The following is a 14,093-nucleotide window of genomic DNA, read 5'->3' on the forward strand; positions in this document are numbered from 1 at the left end:
CTTGGTGAAATGCCAAAGGTCGCCTGGCAATGACCAGAGGGACACGCTGTGCTGCTCCTCCCCGCTGCCTGTCCCAGGCCCCGCTGCCCTTGCTGCTCCAGGGATCTGACTGTCCCAGCCTCCTGCTGTCAACCCACACTCCAGCACAGGAGGCCCAGCCTTTCCTTTGTGCATTTATTTAGAAAAACAACCAACCAACCCCCCTATCCCAAGACAGAACCAACAAACTCTACAGAGGCAACACTGAGGGGCCAAGCCCCAGCCGTACCAGCTGCCGCTCCACCAGCCACCCCTGTGCCATAAGCCTGGCCACAGGGCCACCGCAGAGCCCAGCCACTCATCTAGGAGGAGCCCACGGGTCCCCGGGGCAGCTTGGCCAAAAGCTGCCCGCAGCTTTCCAGAAGGGGTGGGTCCAGAGGACGGACAGACAGATGATGGCACAGCACTACTGCCTGGTACCCTCTGCTCTAGGCAAAGCCCTCGGGGCACGAGCAGAGTGGCCAGGCAACACAAGTGCTGGAGGCAAAGGCACCAGGGTATAGGGGACAGGGACAGGCCTGGGGGCAGCGTGGGGGGACCGCAGCGGGGCGGCCCCACTGCCCACCAGGGAAAGTGCTGGGAGACGTGGGGCGCGCAGGCGTCTCAAAATAAATTAAGGGAATAGCCAGAAAGGCAATGGCAGTGGGGGGAGCATGACCCCCTGGCCCCCTGCTCTGTGGAGCAGCTGGGGGCCAGCACAGACCTGCCACTTCCAGCTGGGCTGGCTGCCCTCTCACGCTAGCCATCAGAGCACCTGCATGGCCACACCAGCTGCTGGGCTAGCTGTGGGAGGAACCCACTGGTGGCTGGTGCTGCCAGGGCCCGGCCCCAGGGCAGAGCCCCTGGGGCAGCACAGTGGGCTCCGAGGTGGGGGGACTGGTGGGAGGCTCCTGGGCCCGGGGCAGCCGCTGGGCACCCGCAGAGGCAAGGTACGTGTTGAGGAGCTGAGCGATCTCATCCACCTGCAGGTAGAGGGGGCATAAGGGGTCAGTCCCGGGCACCTTTGCTGAGAGGGGAGGGTGGAGGGACGGCAGCCCCTTACCTGGGAGGTCTCAAAGAGCAGGTCTCGATCCTCCACAGAGAGGCGGAAGGTGCTGCTGTCAGAGGCACCGAAGGAGGAGATGCGGCCATAGCAGAAGCTGTCCAAGGGCTCGGGCTCCCCCGGCTTGTAGAGCGAGACGGCCTTGGCCCCGATGCCCAGCCACAGGCGCTGGGGCCCAGAGCCCACCGGGCTCTGCGAGGAGAGGGGTGTCAGGGTTGCCCACTGCCAGGGCTGCCCCTGCCCCACGCCCAGCCGGGGCCTCACCGCATGCAGGTCGACATCGAAGAGTGTGGAGCCGAAGCCAGGCCACTCCCGCACCAAGGCCACGTAGGCGGCCATGGCCTCGGGCCGGCCCATGCCCTGCAGCAGCTTCCACTTCTCCACAATGGCAGCCATGGTGCTGGCCCCCTCCTCACGCAGGCGGCCCCGCAGGCGCTGGTCCCGCTCCGCCCGTTGCTTGGCCAGCGCCTGACCCCAGAGCCCGCCGGCCAGCAGCCCTGCGCGCAGCCGGGCCCCCCGGCACTTGCTGGGGGGCCGGTGGGGCGGGGGTGGCAACCGGGCATGCAGCACATGGGGCGGGAAGAGCTCCTCCAGGCGCGGGAAGGGTGCGTGGGTGGAGAAGTCACTGTTGAGACTCTGCAGACGCAGGGCCGCCAGTGTCTGCAGCGTCTCCTCTGATGTGGGCACGTAGCCCCGCAGCACCATCTCGTGCGCCTGTGAGAGAGCAGGGTGAGCCGGCACAGCATGGCCACCATGGCACGGCACGGCACAGCACAGCACCCCAGCGTGCCACTCACCTGCTCAAAGAGGAGGGCAAACTCCAGGCTGTCCCGTGGGACATTGTCCGTGTCCAGGAAGCCGTAGTGCTTGAAACAGAGCCGGCATGGTGGGTCCTGCTCCCGGTCCTCTCCAGCCAGGCTGCAGCAGACAGGACCGGCTCCATCAGCTTGTGGACATGCCCCACATCGTGTGTCCCCTCCCACCCGTGGCTCCCTCAGCCCCTCTCCTCCATAGGCAGCAGAATAGGACATTTACTTTTCAAACCTGGTGAGGACATCAGCCAGCAGTGTGGCACTGCCCACTGGCTGCTCCCGTCGCCGGGACTGCTCGTAGAGCGCAAAGAGGTTGGGGCTCTGGGACAGCCCCAGGCGTGACACAAGCTCCTGGGCCACCTGGGCGAGACAAAGGCAACCGATGGTGACCACGTGTCCCTGGCCACGGCACTCAGGGCTGCAAAGGGACACAGACAGGTCATGGTGGGCAAAGGCAGACAGCCCCTGGCCCCTCTCCACCATGGCTCAGCTGGGAGAGACCCTGCTCACCTGCTGTGGCACACTGCCCACCCAGCCCTCAGCGCCAAAATGTCCCCAGCCCCCTGCCTGGCACAGCTGTAACCCCTCACCTCCTCGGCTGTGGTGTGGGAACTGATGGCCACACTGCAGGCGGGCGCCCCAGGGCAGTGCACTGTGCAGATCATCTCTTGTCGCTGCATCAGCACCAGGATCTCCTCCAGAGAGGGCACGCACTCCCTCCCCTTCGTCTTTCCCAGCGCCTCCCGGATGAAGCAGGCGTACTTGGCCATCTCCGAGGCAGGGAAACGGTTCTCTGTCCTGCAAGAAATGCCAGGAGGGTGAGAGTGGCACTGATCTGAGAGGCACCAGACACCTGGCAAGCTCCCTGATGGCAGCTGGCACCCTGGCACTCACCTGTCCAGGTGGAAGCGCAGGAAGCGCAGGACAGGCGGGGAGGGCAGGAAGGTGCAGCTCATGCAGGTGAGGAGCTGCCAGTAGTGCAGGTCGCCCTGCCCGCCCGGCGCCGGCGGCTCCGTAGTCTGCTTCACCAGCTGGCAGTAGATCTCATCCACCAGCGGCGGCAGGTCCAGGCAGGTCTGCAGGACACCCTGCATCAGCGGCACTGGGTCCCGCTCTGACTCCAGCTGCTGCAGCGAGTTGAAGAGCTTCACAGCCTCGTCGCGCAGCGTGGTGTAGCTGCGGGGGCCAGGGGCTGTGGGATGGGATGAGGGTTAACAGCCCCGTGGTCCTCCCCAGGACCCCCAGCCAGCAGCTGGGCACCGTCCTCACACCCAGAGCCAGCCAGGCCCCAGTCCAGTGCCTGCCTGCCCCACAGAGCACCCAGCCCAGCCATCGGTGCCACCAGCCTGGAGTGTAGGACCCAGCTCCGTGCCCCCCGCCGCCCCTCACCGCTTTGGTCCAGGCTGCCATAGGGGAAGGGCAGCAGGGGAGCGTAGAGGGGGCCACTGGTGTAGCGCAGGATGGGGTTGCAGCAATAGATCTGCTTCAGAACCTCAGGGCTGTCTCTGTGCTCCTGTGGGGGCAAAGCAATGGCAGCAGCTGCAGAGGGGTCACCTGGCTGAGTGCCTGGCACAAACCCCCACCACCACCCTGGGGCATGCAAGGCCCCAAACATTCATCCCAGTGCTGCCTACGGCTGCAGCCATGGGCAGCCCGGTGCCATGGGCTCACCTCCACATCACGAATGAGCAGCTGGGTGGGCGTTTGGACAGGTGCTTTGCTGTCAATGACCTTCTGCACGGCGCACACCCAGCGCACAGCCTCGTTCAGGTGCTCTGTGTACAGGCGGTAGCAATGCTTCCTGCCAAACACCGTCACGCTCCAGTAGCCTGCGAGGGACAGACTCACTCACCCCCTGTCCACCAGCATCCCAGCCAGGCCAGCTCAGCGCCCCAGGGCTCAGCACAGCCCCTCCTCTGGGCGAAAGAGGCCCTCAGGGCTGGGAGGGTAACACAGGGCACAAGGGGCTGGGAAGATGTGGCCCAGCAAAGGGGTGTGGGCACCTCACCAGTCTCCTTGTAGAGCTGCTTGTCTGGCCAGAGCACGGAGCAGAGGCTGGTGAGCACAAGGGAGCCCAGCCTCCTGGCCCCCTTCTCGTTGCTGCTGTAGTAGTCCAGGGAGTCAGGCGTTAGCACGAACCAGTACTTCCGAGGACGGATCCAGGGGGTCTTCATGCAGCCCCGCATCTCCCGCTGCAGCCAGCCTGGAAAGGGGATCCCTCAGCCCCACTGACAGCACCATCCACCCCACGGGTTCTCGGCACAGGGAAGGGACTGCGCAGGTCTGACCATCCCTCTGGGATGGGACCAGCCACAGCTGGGGCACAATCCCACCTTTCACAAGAGCATCAGGGTCATCCTCCACCGGCCCTGGGCCCTTCTCCACGATGAGGCTGCGCATCTCCTCCGCAACAAGCAGGGACCTGAGGACAACACGGGGCTGAGCTCAGCTGCCCGTGGGTGTCTCCCACAGCCCCTGAGCAGGGAGCTGGCCTCGGGGCTGGGGTGAGCTAGGTCCCAAGGGGCTCTGGGCACCCCACAGCCCTGCAGTGGGAACACGGCAGAGTCATTGGGTGCAAATGACCCCGGCTAAAAATAAGCTGTTTGCAGTCTTGGCCCTGCCAAGGAATTCGGAAAATGAACAACCAGGAAGGAATGTTGGCAGCAGCGTCAGTACTGCAAGTACAGGGAGCGAGCAGGCCCCTGTGCCCCAGCACCCCGTCTTCCTCAGCACTGACCGCTGCAGGGCACAGCCTCTGCTGATGGACACAGCCTGGCAGAGCCTCCTGGCACAGGAGGAGTCATGCACAGCCCCATCAGCTAAGCCTGCAGCAGTCAAGCTATCTGGCATGGCAGAGGGATGGAGACATGCCTGAGGATGCGCCAGGCATGGGGACAAGCACAGCAGTCCCGGCTCTGCCAATCCCTGCTCCACCCGACAGAGCAGCACAGCCTGGTGCTAGCTCTGTGTGCAGGATGGTTCGGCACATGCCAGCACCAGGGCAACCTCCCACAACATGCCAGTCCCCCAGCTCCTGCAGCACCACACAAGGGACACAATGCAAACCGGAGGCAGCGGATCACTCACCGCTCCGAGCCACTGCTGCTGCGGGTGGGCTGGCTCAGGCTCACCTCCAGGGATCCCTGGGGAGGAAGGAGACATCTCAGCCCCACGATCATTAGCTGGCACCCTGGCCATCACCCCATTACTGTATGCCTCCTCGTCAACCCAGCTCTGGGCCCAGAGAGACAGGCTCTCATGCTGCTGCCATGGGGCAGAAGAGCCCTGGCACCCACAAGGCCATGGCAGGAGCCAGGGCTGCAGCTGGGGCACCCCGGGTGCAGGGGCAGCCGGCGGGAGCGCTGGCCATGTGTCCTCAGCTGACCCGGCTGGCTGAATACCGTGCAGAATTGCACAAGGTCAGTGCTGAGTAATACGCTTACGGCACAAAGTCCCATTGTAATGGGGCCGCTGACTTCCTGCCCGTGGCGGTGGGACGCAGCACTGGGAAGTCCCTGGCCCTGCAGTAGGACAGGGTCAGTTCCTCCTCACGCAGCACAACTTGACATGGACAGTGCTGCTCACGTGATAACCCTGGCACACATGCTGGGACACGAGGCAGAGCCCAGGCACAGGCAGGCACCGGGTCGGGCAGGGCGCCCAGCAGAGTGGGGTGCGGGGACATGGAAGCACCGGCAATGCTGTCCTGGGAGATGCACGGCAGCTCTTGCCAGCTGCAGCCCAACAGGGCAGCCAGAGGCATGACAGGCCAGAGCACGCAACGCCAAGAAAAAGAAGACAGATGCTAAAAATAGTGACAGGGAGGGGGGAGCCGCCGCAGGTATGGTTGTGCTGTGGGGCAGGGCCGGGCACCACTGACCTGTGGCATTAAGGGCACCTGCCACATAGTGCTGGTACCCGTGCACAGGGCCAGCACCTCCAGACACTGTCCCACTGCCGAGACTAGGGAGGGCCTCACATGCTCCTCAGGGCTGCAGGCATGGAGGCAGTGCCCAGTTTCTCATGGGCAGTCCAGAGGAGGCAGCGGTGGCAGCCGGCTCCTTCTCAGGGATATAAATAAACGGGAGAGGAGCTGTGGTGGCAGGGCCAGGGTAGCTGCTCCCATGTTCCCACGAAGGGGCAGTCGACGCTGTGGGTTTCCAAGGACCCCCCTGGCCACAGCAAAAGGCTCTCAGGGGAGCTGGCGTCACCAGCCGCCCACGCCAGCCCGGAGCCAGTGTGGCCCATGGGATGCGGGAAGCCCAAAGACGGTTCCCGACATAATTGTGCCCTTGGCACTGCCACCAGCTCCCAGAGGGCCCAGCTCCAGCTCTGTCACTGTCCCCACTTCCCACCGTCCCAGGGGGCTGGCACTGCTGGGAAAGGGGACCTGCTGCTAGGGGACTGACAGCGTAGGGGGCTCAGGTTGCCTCCAGCCCTGCGCAGCCAGGGCCGTGCTGCAGCCCCCACAGTGGGCAGGGGAGAGGGGCCACAGCAAGCGGGACGAGGCTGTCACCACCCACTGAGTCCGGGCTGGGACTCGGCCCCACGGCCCTCGGTGCAGGAGGCCGCCGGGACAGCCAGGAGGCCCCCGGGAGCCGGGGTTCCCCCCGCACCCCGCGCTATCAGCCGTCGCAAAAGCAGCCCGGCCGGAGGAAGCACCGGTTTCCGCCACTCCGTTTCCCTCCAGAGAGGAAGCAGCCGGAGAAGGGAGATCCAGGCCCGCTCTCCGCGCCCGGCACGTGCTCCCGGGACAGTCCCGGCCCGCTCCGGCGGGGCAGTCCGGGGCCGCTCCGCGCACCGGGCCGCCGCGGGTCCGGCACGGTAGCCCCGCGGCCCCTGTCCTAAGGAGCGGGCAGCGCGGGCCGAAGCAGGCAGGAGCAGGCAGAGCCCGGCTCCGGCTGCACCCAGCCGGCAGCGGCTCCCGCGACGGCCGGCCCTGCCCCGCGGGCCCGGGACCTCCGCGCCCGCCCGGAGGCTTCCCTGAGCTGCAGCTCTCCCGCACCCGCCGGAACGACCCACCCCGGAGCGGGACCGCCCGGGCAGCGGCGTCTGTGCTCGTCCCGGTGGCTGTCCCAGAGCCGGTGCCGGCCCCACCTGGTCTCCCTGGGCGCGGAGCTCGAAGGACGCCTCCTCCTCCTCTTCGGCTTCGCCGTCCGCTTCCCGCTCCGCCTCGCCGTAGTCCCGCCGCAGCAGCGTGAAGCCCCGTCGACAGCACAGCAACCACCACAGCCCGCCCGGGAACGGCATCGCCCCGCCGACACCGACGGGACGGCACCGGGACGCGACGGGACCGGCCCGCCGCCCAGCCCCGCGCACCGGCCGCCGGCCCCGCCGCCGCCCCGGGCGGGCCGGGCTGCGCGTCACCGGCCGCCGCCAATCGCCGCGCGCGGCCCGGGGCGGAGCTCCTGCCCGGGGCGGCGGGGCCGCCGCTGCGTCAGCTGCGGGGCGGGGGCAGCGCGGGGCCGGGCTGCGGTAGGGCCGGTGTTCCCGGAGCCGCCGCCGTCCCTGGAGTGCACCGGGTACGCCCGGCACCTGGCGGGGCACCGTCACTGAGCAGTGCCCGCACCCGGTGTGGGCACCGACACCGGGCACGGGTCCCTGCCCTGCCCCGCGGCACCCGCATCATGTGCTGCCCTGGCTCCTGCGTGCGGCAGCGCTGGCGCCCGTCCCAGCATGGCGACTCAGCCCGGTGCGGTGCCAAGTGTGTTCCAACGGGCAGCATCGTGGGCTCTGTGCTTGGGCAGGAGGGCACCGTGGGCAGGAGGACACCGTGGGCAGGAGGGCACCATGCCCGGGCAGGCCTGTCCTGCAGGCCCTCATAGCGCTTTTCCCCAAAGGAGCTGGTGAAGGGCGTTCGTGGTGCGGTCTCACCCGGTGCCACAACTATGTGTTTCAGCTCAGCCCCGGGCTCTGCCCAGTGGCAGAGGGTCTGCGGCACCCTCGAGCCGTGGGTGCCGTGGCAGCGTCCAGGCCCTGGCCCCACTCCGGAAGCCCCAGGATTTAAGGCTCTGCCTTTGCTACAGCTGTTGGGTCACCGCCGTCCCTGGGAGTCTGGGTGCTGGGATGCGCAGGCAGGAAGCTCCGGCTGCCAGTTCCCCTCCCACGCAGCCTGCTCCGGATTGTGCCTGGGGCTGAGCCGCCGGTGTGGGGCCGGCTGTGCAGCCAGGGCAGTCACGGGCATCGAGCAGAGCCGACCAGCTATGGGGACAGTGGAGGACTGGAGCGGGACCACCCGAGACCACAGGCTGGGTGGGCAGCGGGGGCAGCTGTGCTGTCTGGCCAAGAACTGCCCGAATCTGGCCCTTGATCCTCACTGAGGGCTGCGGGGGACAGAGACCCATCACCGTGCCTCTGCGGCTGCTGAGTCAGCAATAACCTGTTTCTGGCCCAGCAGTAGGTGAATGTTCTGGAATGGCTTCTTCCAGTCGAGCCCTGGGCTAATCCCCAGCAGAGCAGGGATGAACGGGAAGTAGCCTCCAGCCCCGGCAGGACCGGGAGGTGCTTCTCTGCATGCCCAGCTCCACTGGGAGACTCCATGACCAGCTGCACCACAGTCAAGCCCAATCCTGTTCCCGGCACTGTGGAGCGCTTTAGCCAGGCCTGGTGAGTGGGACACCGCACGGCCCCGGCGCTGCGGGCCCGCGGGACATGTGTCGCTCGCCATGTCCCAGCCCGTGGTCATGTGTCGGTCGCCACGTGTCCGGGCCGGGCCAGCCCCAGCGCAGCACCCTGGTGCCGGGGAGCCTCCGGGCCGGGATGTGCCGTGGCAGAGGAGCTCGTGGGAGGAGTAAGGAGGGGAGAGAAACGTCCCTCTGCGCCCGCCCTACGGGGAAGGAGCCAAGGAGGGTTTTTCCGGAGCGCCTCTGCTGTCCCCAGTCCGGGAGCTCCCTGTCCCTCCAGCGGCGGGGACGAGCAGAGGGCGGCCAGGAAGCGCGAGGTTCTGCTGCCTCCTGCAGGCATCGCCCGCCAGAGCCGGTGGCCAAGGAGCCGCCCCCGGCCCCACAAACCCCCCGGGGCAGCGCCGCCCAGGACGGAGACTGCTCTCGCCCACCGGGACTCGTTCGGGGTTTATTGTGAGAGTAGGAACCAGCTGCCTGCCTGGCCCCGCTGTTGCACCCACCGACCCGGCTCACCGGCACCGCACGGATCCCCAGAGCACGCGTAACTTTGCACGCCCCGCGACGCGCGTGACATTGCAGGGTTCCCCTGCAACACGCGTGACATTGCGGGAACCCCAGCCCGGCAGATCGCCGGGCAGTGAAGGCACTCGCAGGGCAAGCAGGCGCTGTGGGGCTGCTCTTCCCTCTGCCCAGGCGTGTGCAGGCGCCGTGCGGATTGTCTGGTGCCGCCCGTGCCCAGCTGCTCACTGGGGCAGGTCCATGCACGGATGGGGCTGTCCCCGGGGAGTCGCGGAGGGACCGAACCCCAGGGCGCAGGTCCCTGCCCCGGCCGCGGGCGCTGTGCTCCTACACCACGTCCATGCAGCTGGAGAGGGATGTCCGCCGGCGGGGACTGGGGCAGCCGGGGCAGCCGAGGCAGCGCGGGTCGAGGGACCGCACGCAGCCGGCGTCGCTGGCGAGCAGCCACAGCTCCCGGCGGAAGCGCTGGCCGAGGAAGGCGTAGAGCAGGGGGTTGAGGCAGCAGCGCAGGTACGCCAGCCCGCCGGTGACCAGCAGGGCCAGGTCTTTGCGGCGGCTCTGGGCGCAGCTCATCTCCCAGCTGGCCAGCAGCTCGGCCGCGTCCAGCAGCACCATCAGGCTGTGGGGCAGCTGCAGGGCCACAAACACCAGCACGAGGGCCAGCAGCACTCGCAGCGCCCGGTGGGGCTGGGCACCGCGGGCCGCCAGCAGTGTCCGTGCCACAGCTGCGTAGCAGCTTGCCATCACCAGGAAGGGCACCGCGAAGCCAAGCACCACCTGCACCAAGTTGGTGGCCCCCCGCGCTGCCCGTGAGACCACACGGGGGAAGACGACACGACAGAGCCGGAGATCCTGGTGCTGCTCTGCTTGGCTGTAGATGAACTGGGGCAGTGCTAGCAGCATGGCCAGCAGCCAGGCCAGCCCCGCCGTCAGCCAACCGTGGCGGCGAGCTCGTGGGCGCAGGCGGCAGGCAGCCGGCACCTGCACGATGACCACATAGCGATCCACGCTGATGCAGGTGAGGAAGAGGAAGCCGCTGTAGAAATTGAGGGCGTAGAGGCCCTGCAGCACCTTGCAGGCGGCTGTGCCTGGGGACCAGCCCTGCAGCGTGTCGGTGATGGCAAAGGGCAGCGTCAGGAGCAGCAGGAGATCGGATAGGGCGAGGTGCAGGAGGCAGACATCGGTGACACTGTGTGCCTGGCGGTAGCGGGTGTGCGTGAGCAGCACCAGGCCATTCCCCACTGTGCCCAGCAGTGAGAGCAGCAGATACACGGCAGGCTGGAAGGTGCGGGCAAAACCCTGTACTGCCTGCTTCTCACAGACCTCAGGCAACACGCCAGCCTCGCCTGAGTACCCATCCTCCCAGGGGTAGAAGTCAGTGGTGGCCATCAGCTCTGTTGAGATGGGGCTGGGGGTCACCTGTGCAGAAGGAGGCTGAGTGAGAAGGGCTTAGCAGTGGTGGCCCAGCCACGGGGTGCAGAACCACACCCAGGGCAGCCCTTCTCCACCCAGCCCCGCCTCTGGGAGCCCGGGTGTGCCGCAGCCACCGGTCCCTGTCCCCACGTGCGGGGTTGTTTCCATCTCACACCCATCCCGCAGCAGCGGGATGTTAACTGTGCTCAGTCATTGCAAGAGTGACCACACACTTCCCGAGCAGCCGCCTGCAATGCAGAGCTGGTGGAGGGACATGACCCCAGTCATGGCGTCCCTAGCACAGCACCATGTCCCACAAACTAACCCTGCACCTGCCAGCAGAGCTGCTCTGGGGCTCAGCACCCAGCCTACGGCCCCAGCCGCCCTGGACAATCGAGTTTTGGGTCTCCACACCAGCATCCCTGGGTGCCCAAAGTACCCACGCACCCACGCACCACCCTGGGGACACCAGTGTGGGTACAGCCTTGCACTGCCTGGTCCTGCTCCCAGACAGGAAAGTCCTGGGACATCCTGCTGCCTCACACAGGTTGCAGGCAGCTGAGCACAGTGCTCCCACCTCCCAGCTGCTCAGCCCTGCTCTGGGACAGCAGGACAGTGCTGCAGCCTAGTACTGCTCAGTCAGGACCCCACTGCCCTGGAGACCGGGATCTGACATGCTCTGACTCAGAGCAGCCTCATAACAACAATTTCACTCTGACCTCTGTCAGTAAGCCCAGACAATTGGGCCTGAGCCCCCCAGGTGCTCTGGGGCCACAGGTGGGATCAGAACCCAGTGCCACGGCAGGTTGACTCTCCAGCAGCTCCTCTAGCCCCTTTCCTGCTCTGGCCCCCAGGGCTCTGGACCACCAGGCACTGCTCTGATTCCCCAGGGTTTTGGCCTTTCAGCCCAAACCCACAGAGCTCACAAGAAAACTACCTTAAAAGCTAAGAAAAGCCAGTGATGGAAGGTCCTGCCTGGCTCCCAGCAAACCCCTCACCCTGCACCCCCTCACCTGCTCCGTCATTGCACAGCAGAGCCTTTCCCCTGGCTGGTGGGTCTGAAGCTGTTGGTGTCTCAATGCTGTTACTTGTGGTTTGACCACGTGCTGCTCCTGATACTGAAAACGGTGCAGAGCACAGGCCCAGCCCTGGGGAGGAAGGCAAGGTGGCAGGTGCGACCCCACTCTGGAGCCTGTCCTGAATCTTTTATTTGGTCCATCTTTTACATCTGCATGCTGGGGACAGAAATAGCAGCTCTGCTCAGTCTCTGTCATGCGGGTGTGCAGGCCAAACCCAGGAGCATCCAGCCAGCGGAGCAGGGTCTGGTGAGGGCATCCAGCACATGCAGGAAACCCCAGCCCTCTCCAGGGCTATTGTTGGCTCCTGAAGGACCAGAGGGAATGGGGCCAAGGAATGGAGTAGGGGCTGCTGTGGGCTGGCACTGAGCTGGGCACAGGCAGGATGCAGAGCCCTGTCTGGTCTAGGATTGTCTTTTCCTGATGGCAGACATGGTGGTTCCAGAAGTTGGGGTGGCTGCTGGTGCAGGGCATACCCCTCACCCAGGGGCCCCAACCCGGCGCTGCATCCCCACAGTGCTGGGCACGCGTCTTGCTGGTTGTTGACAACAAAATTCCCAGCTTCTCACTAAGAAGCAGATTAGTTCCTGTGGGGCAGAGGCCCCACTTTCCTCTCTCCAGGGGGGAGAAAATTGATCCCTAGCTTTAACGGGCTCTTGGCCATAATCCCTCAATCCCCCTTTCTCCCGGCTACAGCTGTCTTTGCCATGGCTTATCTCAGCTCTGCCCTCGGCCCTCCTGCTGCCTCCAGACGGGGGACAGGATCCTGGGTGCTTGCTGTGGGGCTGTGGGGCTGCTGCACCCTGGACGAAGAGCAGTGGGACAGATGCCCCCAGCCTCCACGGAGTCCCCAGGGCTCTTAGCTGGAGGGTCTCTTCCCCTTCTCCTGGTCTTTCTGCAGTGCAGGGATGCTTAGCTGCAGATCTCTGCCCTGTGCTGGCTCTGGGGGTGCCTTCTTTGCACCCTGCATCCTGGGGGAAGGGGAAGGATGAGGGTTCTGGGGCCAATGCTGGCCCTACAGCCAGCTGTGGGTGCAGAGCAGGGACTCTGCATGTCCCCATTGGGGTTGTCACAGATCTGACCCAACACAGGATCAGGACATGGGGCTGTGGCCAGAGCAGGCAGCACCCCGAGGGTGTCAGGATAAGGTCAGGTGGGCTGTGCCTCTCCTGACCTGCAGGATGGAGAGGGATGGACCTGCAGGCACTGCCAGGGTCTGGGGGACAGGAGGGTGGGTGCCAATGTCCTCAGCATATGGTTCCAGCTTCTGGTAGCAGAACTCCTGGTGCACTGCCAGGCATCTCTGCCACACCTGGGGCTTTCTGTTCGCTCTTTCACTCCCCAGCCCCGGTCTGGGCTCTGCCTGGGCAGGGAGCAGGTTTAGCACCGGCTGCCTGCAGTGACGGCTGCGCTGCCCTGCCCGCGGCAGCCAGGCCCGGCACAGGTCTAGAGCCACCGGTGTGGAGCTGCCTGCACCGGGCACAGCCTGGCCGGGCTCCTGCTCTTCGCTTGGAGCCAGCCTGGACCGAGCAGCTGCTGGGGCATCCCCGTCTCTCGGGACTGCTCGAGCCCCCTGGGAGAGCAGGTCTCCTGCTCCTGCGGATTCAGGGGACACGGGGCACCGCGGGTCTGTAGGTGTATGTAGGGCACGCAGGTGCTAGCCCCCCAAGCCCCTCTGTGGGCGTCTGGGGGTGGCTGAGAACAGATATAAGCTAAATCCCTTCTTCTGCACCACTGGAGAGAGCAGCAACCCCGAGACCCGCAGGCCTTAATCCACGGCTTGATTACAAACCGCCGCCACATCTGCTGCGGGGGGGCTGCGGGCACCGCTCCGACCCTCCCTGCACGGGGGCTGCAGAGCGGCAGGGACGGCGGAGGCTCGGCGTTCGGCGAGGACCAGGCAACGCATAGGAACCGACCGGGGGTGCCCGGGGAGCTCCTGCACGGCCTCACTGTGCCCCCGTACCCGCACCCCCAAGAGCCGCAACCCGCTGCAGCCCGGGGCGACCGGCAACTCGCCGTGCCGAGGACCGGGGAATCGGGCGTACGGCCGGAACATCTCCCAGGGGCGCGGCAGCGGGTGCCGCGGGGGCTGGCCGGGGCTCTGCGCCGCGCCCGGCCTGGCCCGGCCCGGCTCCCCCCCGCCCTGTGGGCGGAGCCGCCGGCCCCGCTCCGCCGCGCGGCTGCAGCACCGGGAGCGGCGGCGCCGAGGGCGCTCGGGGCGCGCAGCATGGGCGCCCGCCGCCTCCTCGGGCTCCTGCTCGCCGCCTGCGCCGGCTTCCTGTGCCCCGGCCCCGGCTGCCTCGCACGTAAGTGGGGCCGCAGTCCCGGGAGCGGCCGCTCCGCACTGCGGGACCGCGCCCGCCGCCCCGTCCCCGCATCCTCCGTTCTCTCGGGCATCCCCTCTTCTTCCCCGGGCATCCCCCGGCATCCCTCGGTATCCTCCGCTGCCCCTGTTCGCATCGTTCCCAAGGTCACTGCCGGACACGGGCGTCCGGGCTCTCCCCTCGACCGCGCCCCGCCCGGGGCGGCCCCGCCGCAGCCCCCCCGCCGCCGGCGGCCCCGCGCC

At 66.8% G+C, this 14,093-nt stretch overlaps 2 protein-coding genes across 4 annotated transcripts; both read right to left on the bottom strand.

Moving 5' to 3' along the window:
* Positions 1-160: 160 nt before the first annotated feature.
* Positions 161-7,235, bottom strand: PLEKHH3 (pleckstrin homology, MyTH4 and FERM domain containing H3). Of its 3 annotated transcripts, XM_068996474.1 has the most exons (13): positions 6,991-7,235; positions 4,981-5,036; positions 4,227-4,315; positions 3,902-4,096; positions 3,565-3,722; positions 3,283-3,406; positions 2,788-3,085; positions 2,484-2,691; positions 2,117-2,253; positions 1,879-1,999; positions 1,346-1,795; positions 1,082-1,273; positions 161-1,001 (listed from the first exon to the last, which is right to left on the bottom strand). In XM_068996474.1, the coding sequence occupies exons 1-13, from the start codon at positions 7,141-7,143 to the stop codon at positions 819-821; spliced, it is 2,364 nt and encodes a 787-aa protein (XP_068852575.1). In that variant the 5' UTR covers positions 7,144-7,235; the 3' UTR covers positions 161-818. The 3 variants fall into 3 exon arrangements, with proteins under 3 accessions (XP_068852575.1, XP_068852574.1, XP_068852573.1); XM_068996473.1 differs by having other exon boundaries at positions 1,082-1,795; positions 2,126-2,253; XM_068996472.1 differs by having other exon boundaries at positions 1,082-1,795.
* Positions 7,236-9,362: 2,127 nt separating this feature from the next.
* Positions 9,363-11,473, bottom strand: CCR10 (C-C motif chemokine receptor 10). The gene is made up of 2 exons (XM_068996629.1): positions 11,462-11,473; positions 9,363-10,454 (listed from the first exon to the last, which is right to left on the bottom strand). Exons 1-2 carry the CDS (start codon positions 11,471-11,473, stop codon positions 9,363-9,365), a joined length of 1,104 nt encoding a protein of 367 aa, XP_068852730.1.
* Between the last annotated feature and the right edge of the window lie 2,620 nt (positions 11,474-14,093).

Source organism: Aphelocoma coerulescens, chromosome 27 (genome assembly GCF_041296385.1).
Source record: "Aphelocoma coerulescens isolate FSJ_1873_10779 chromosome 27, UR_Acoe_1.0, whole genome shotgun sequence".
In the NCBI taxonomy this organism is placed as follows: Eukaryota; Metazoa; Chordata; class Aves; order Passeriformes; family Corvidae; genus Aphelocoma; species Aphelocoma coerulescens.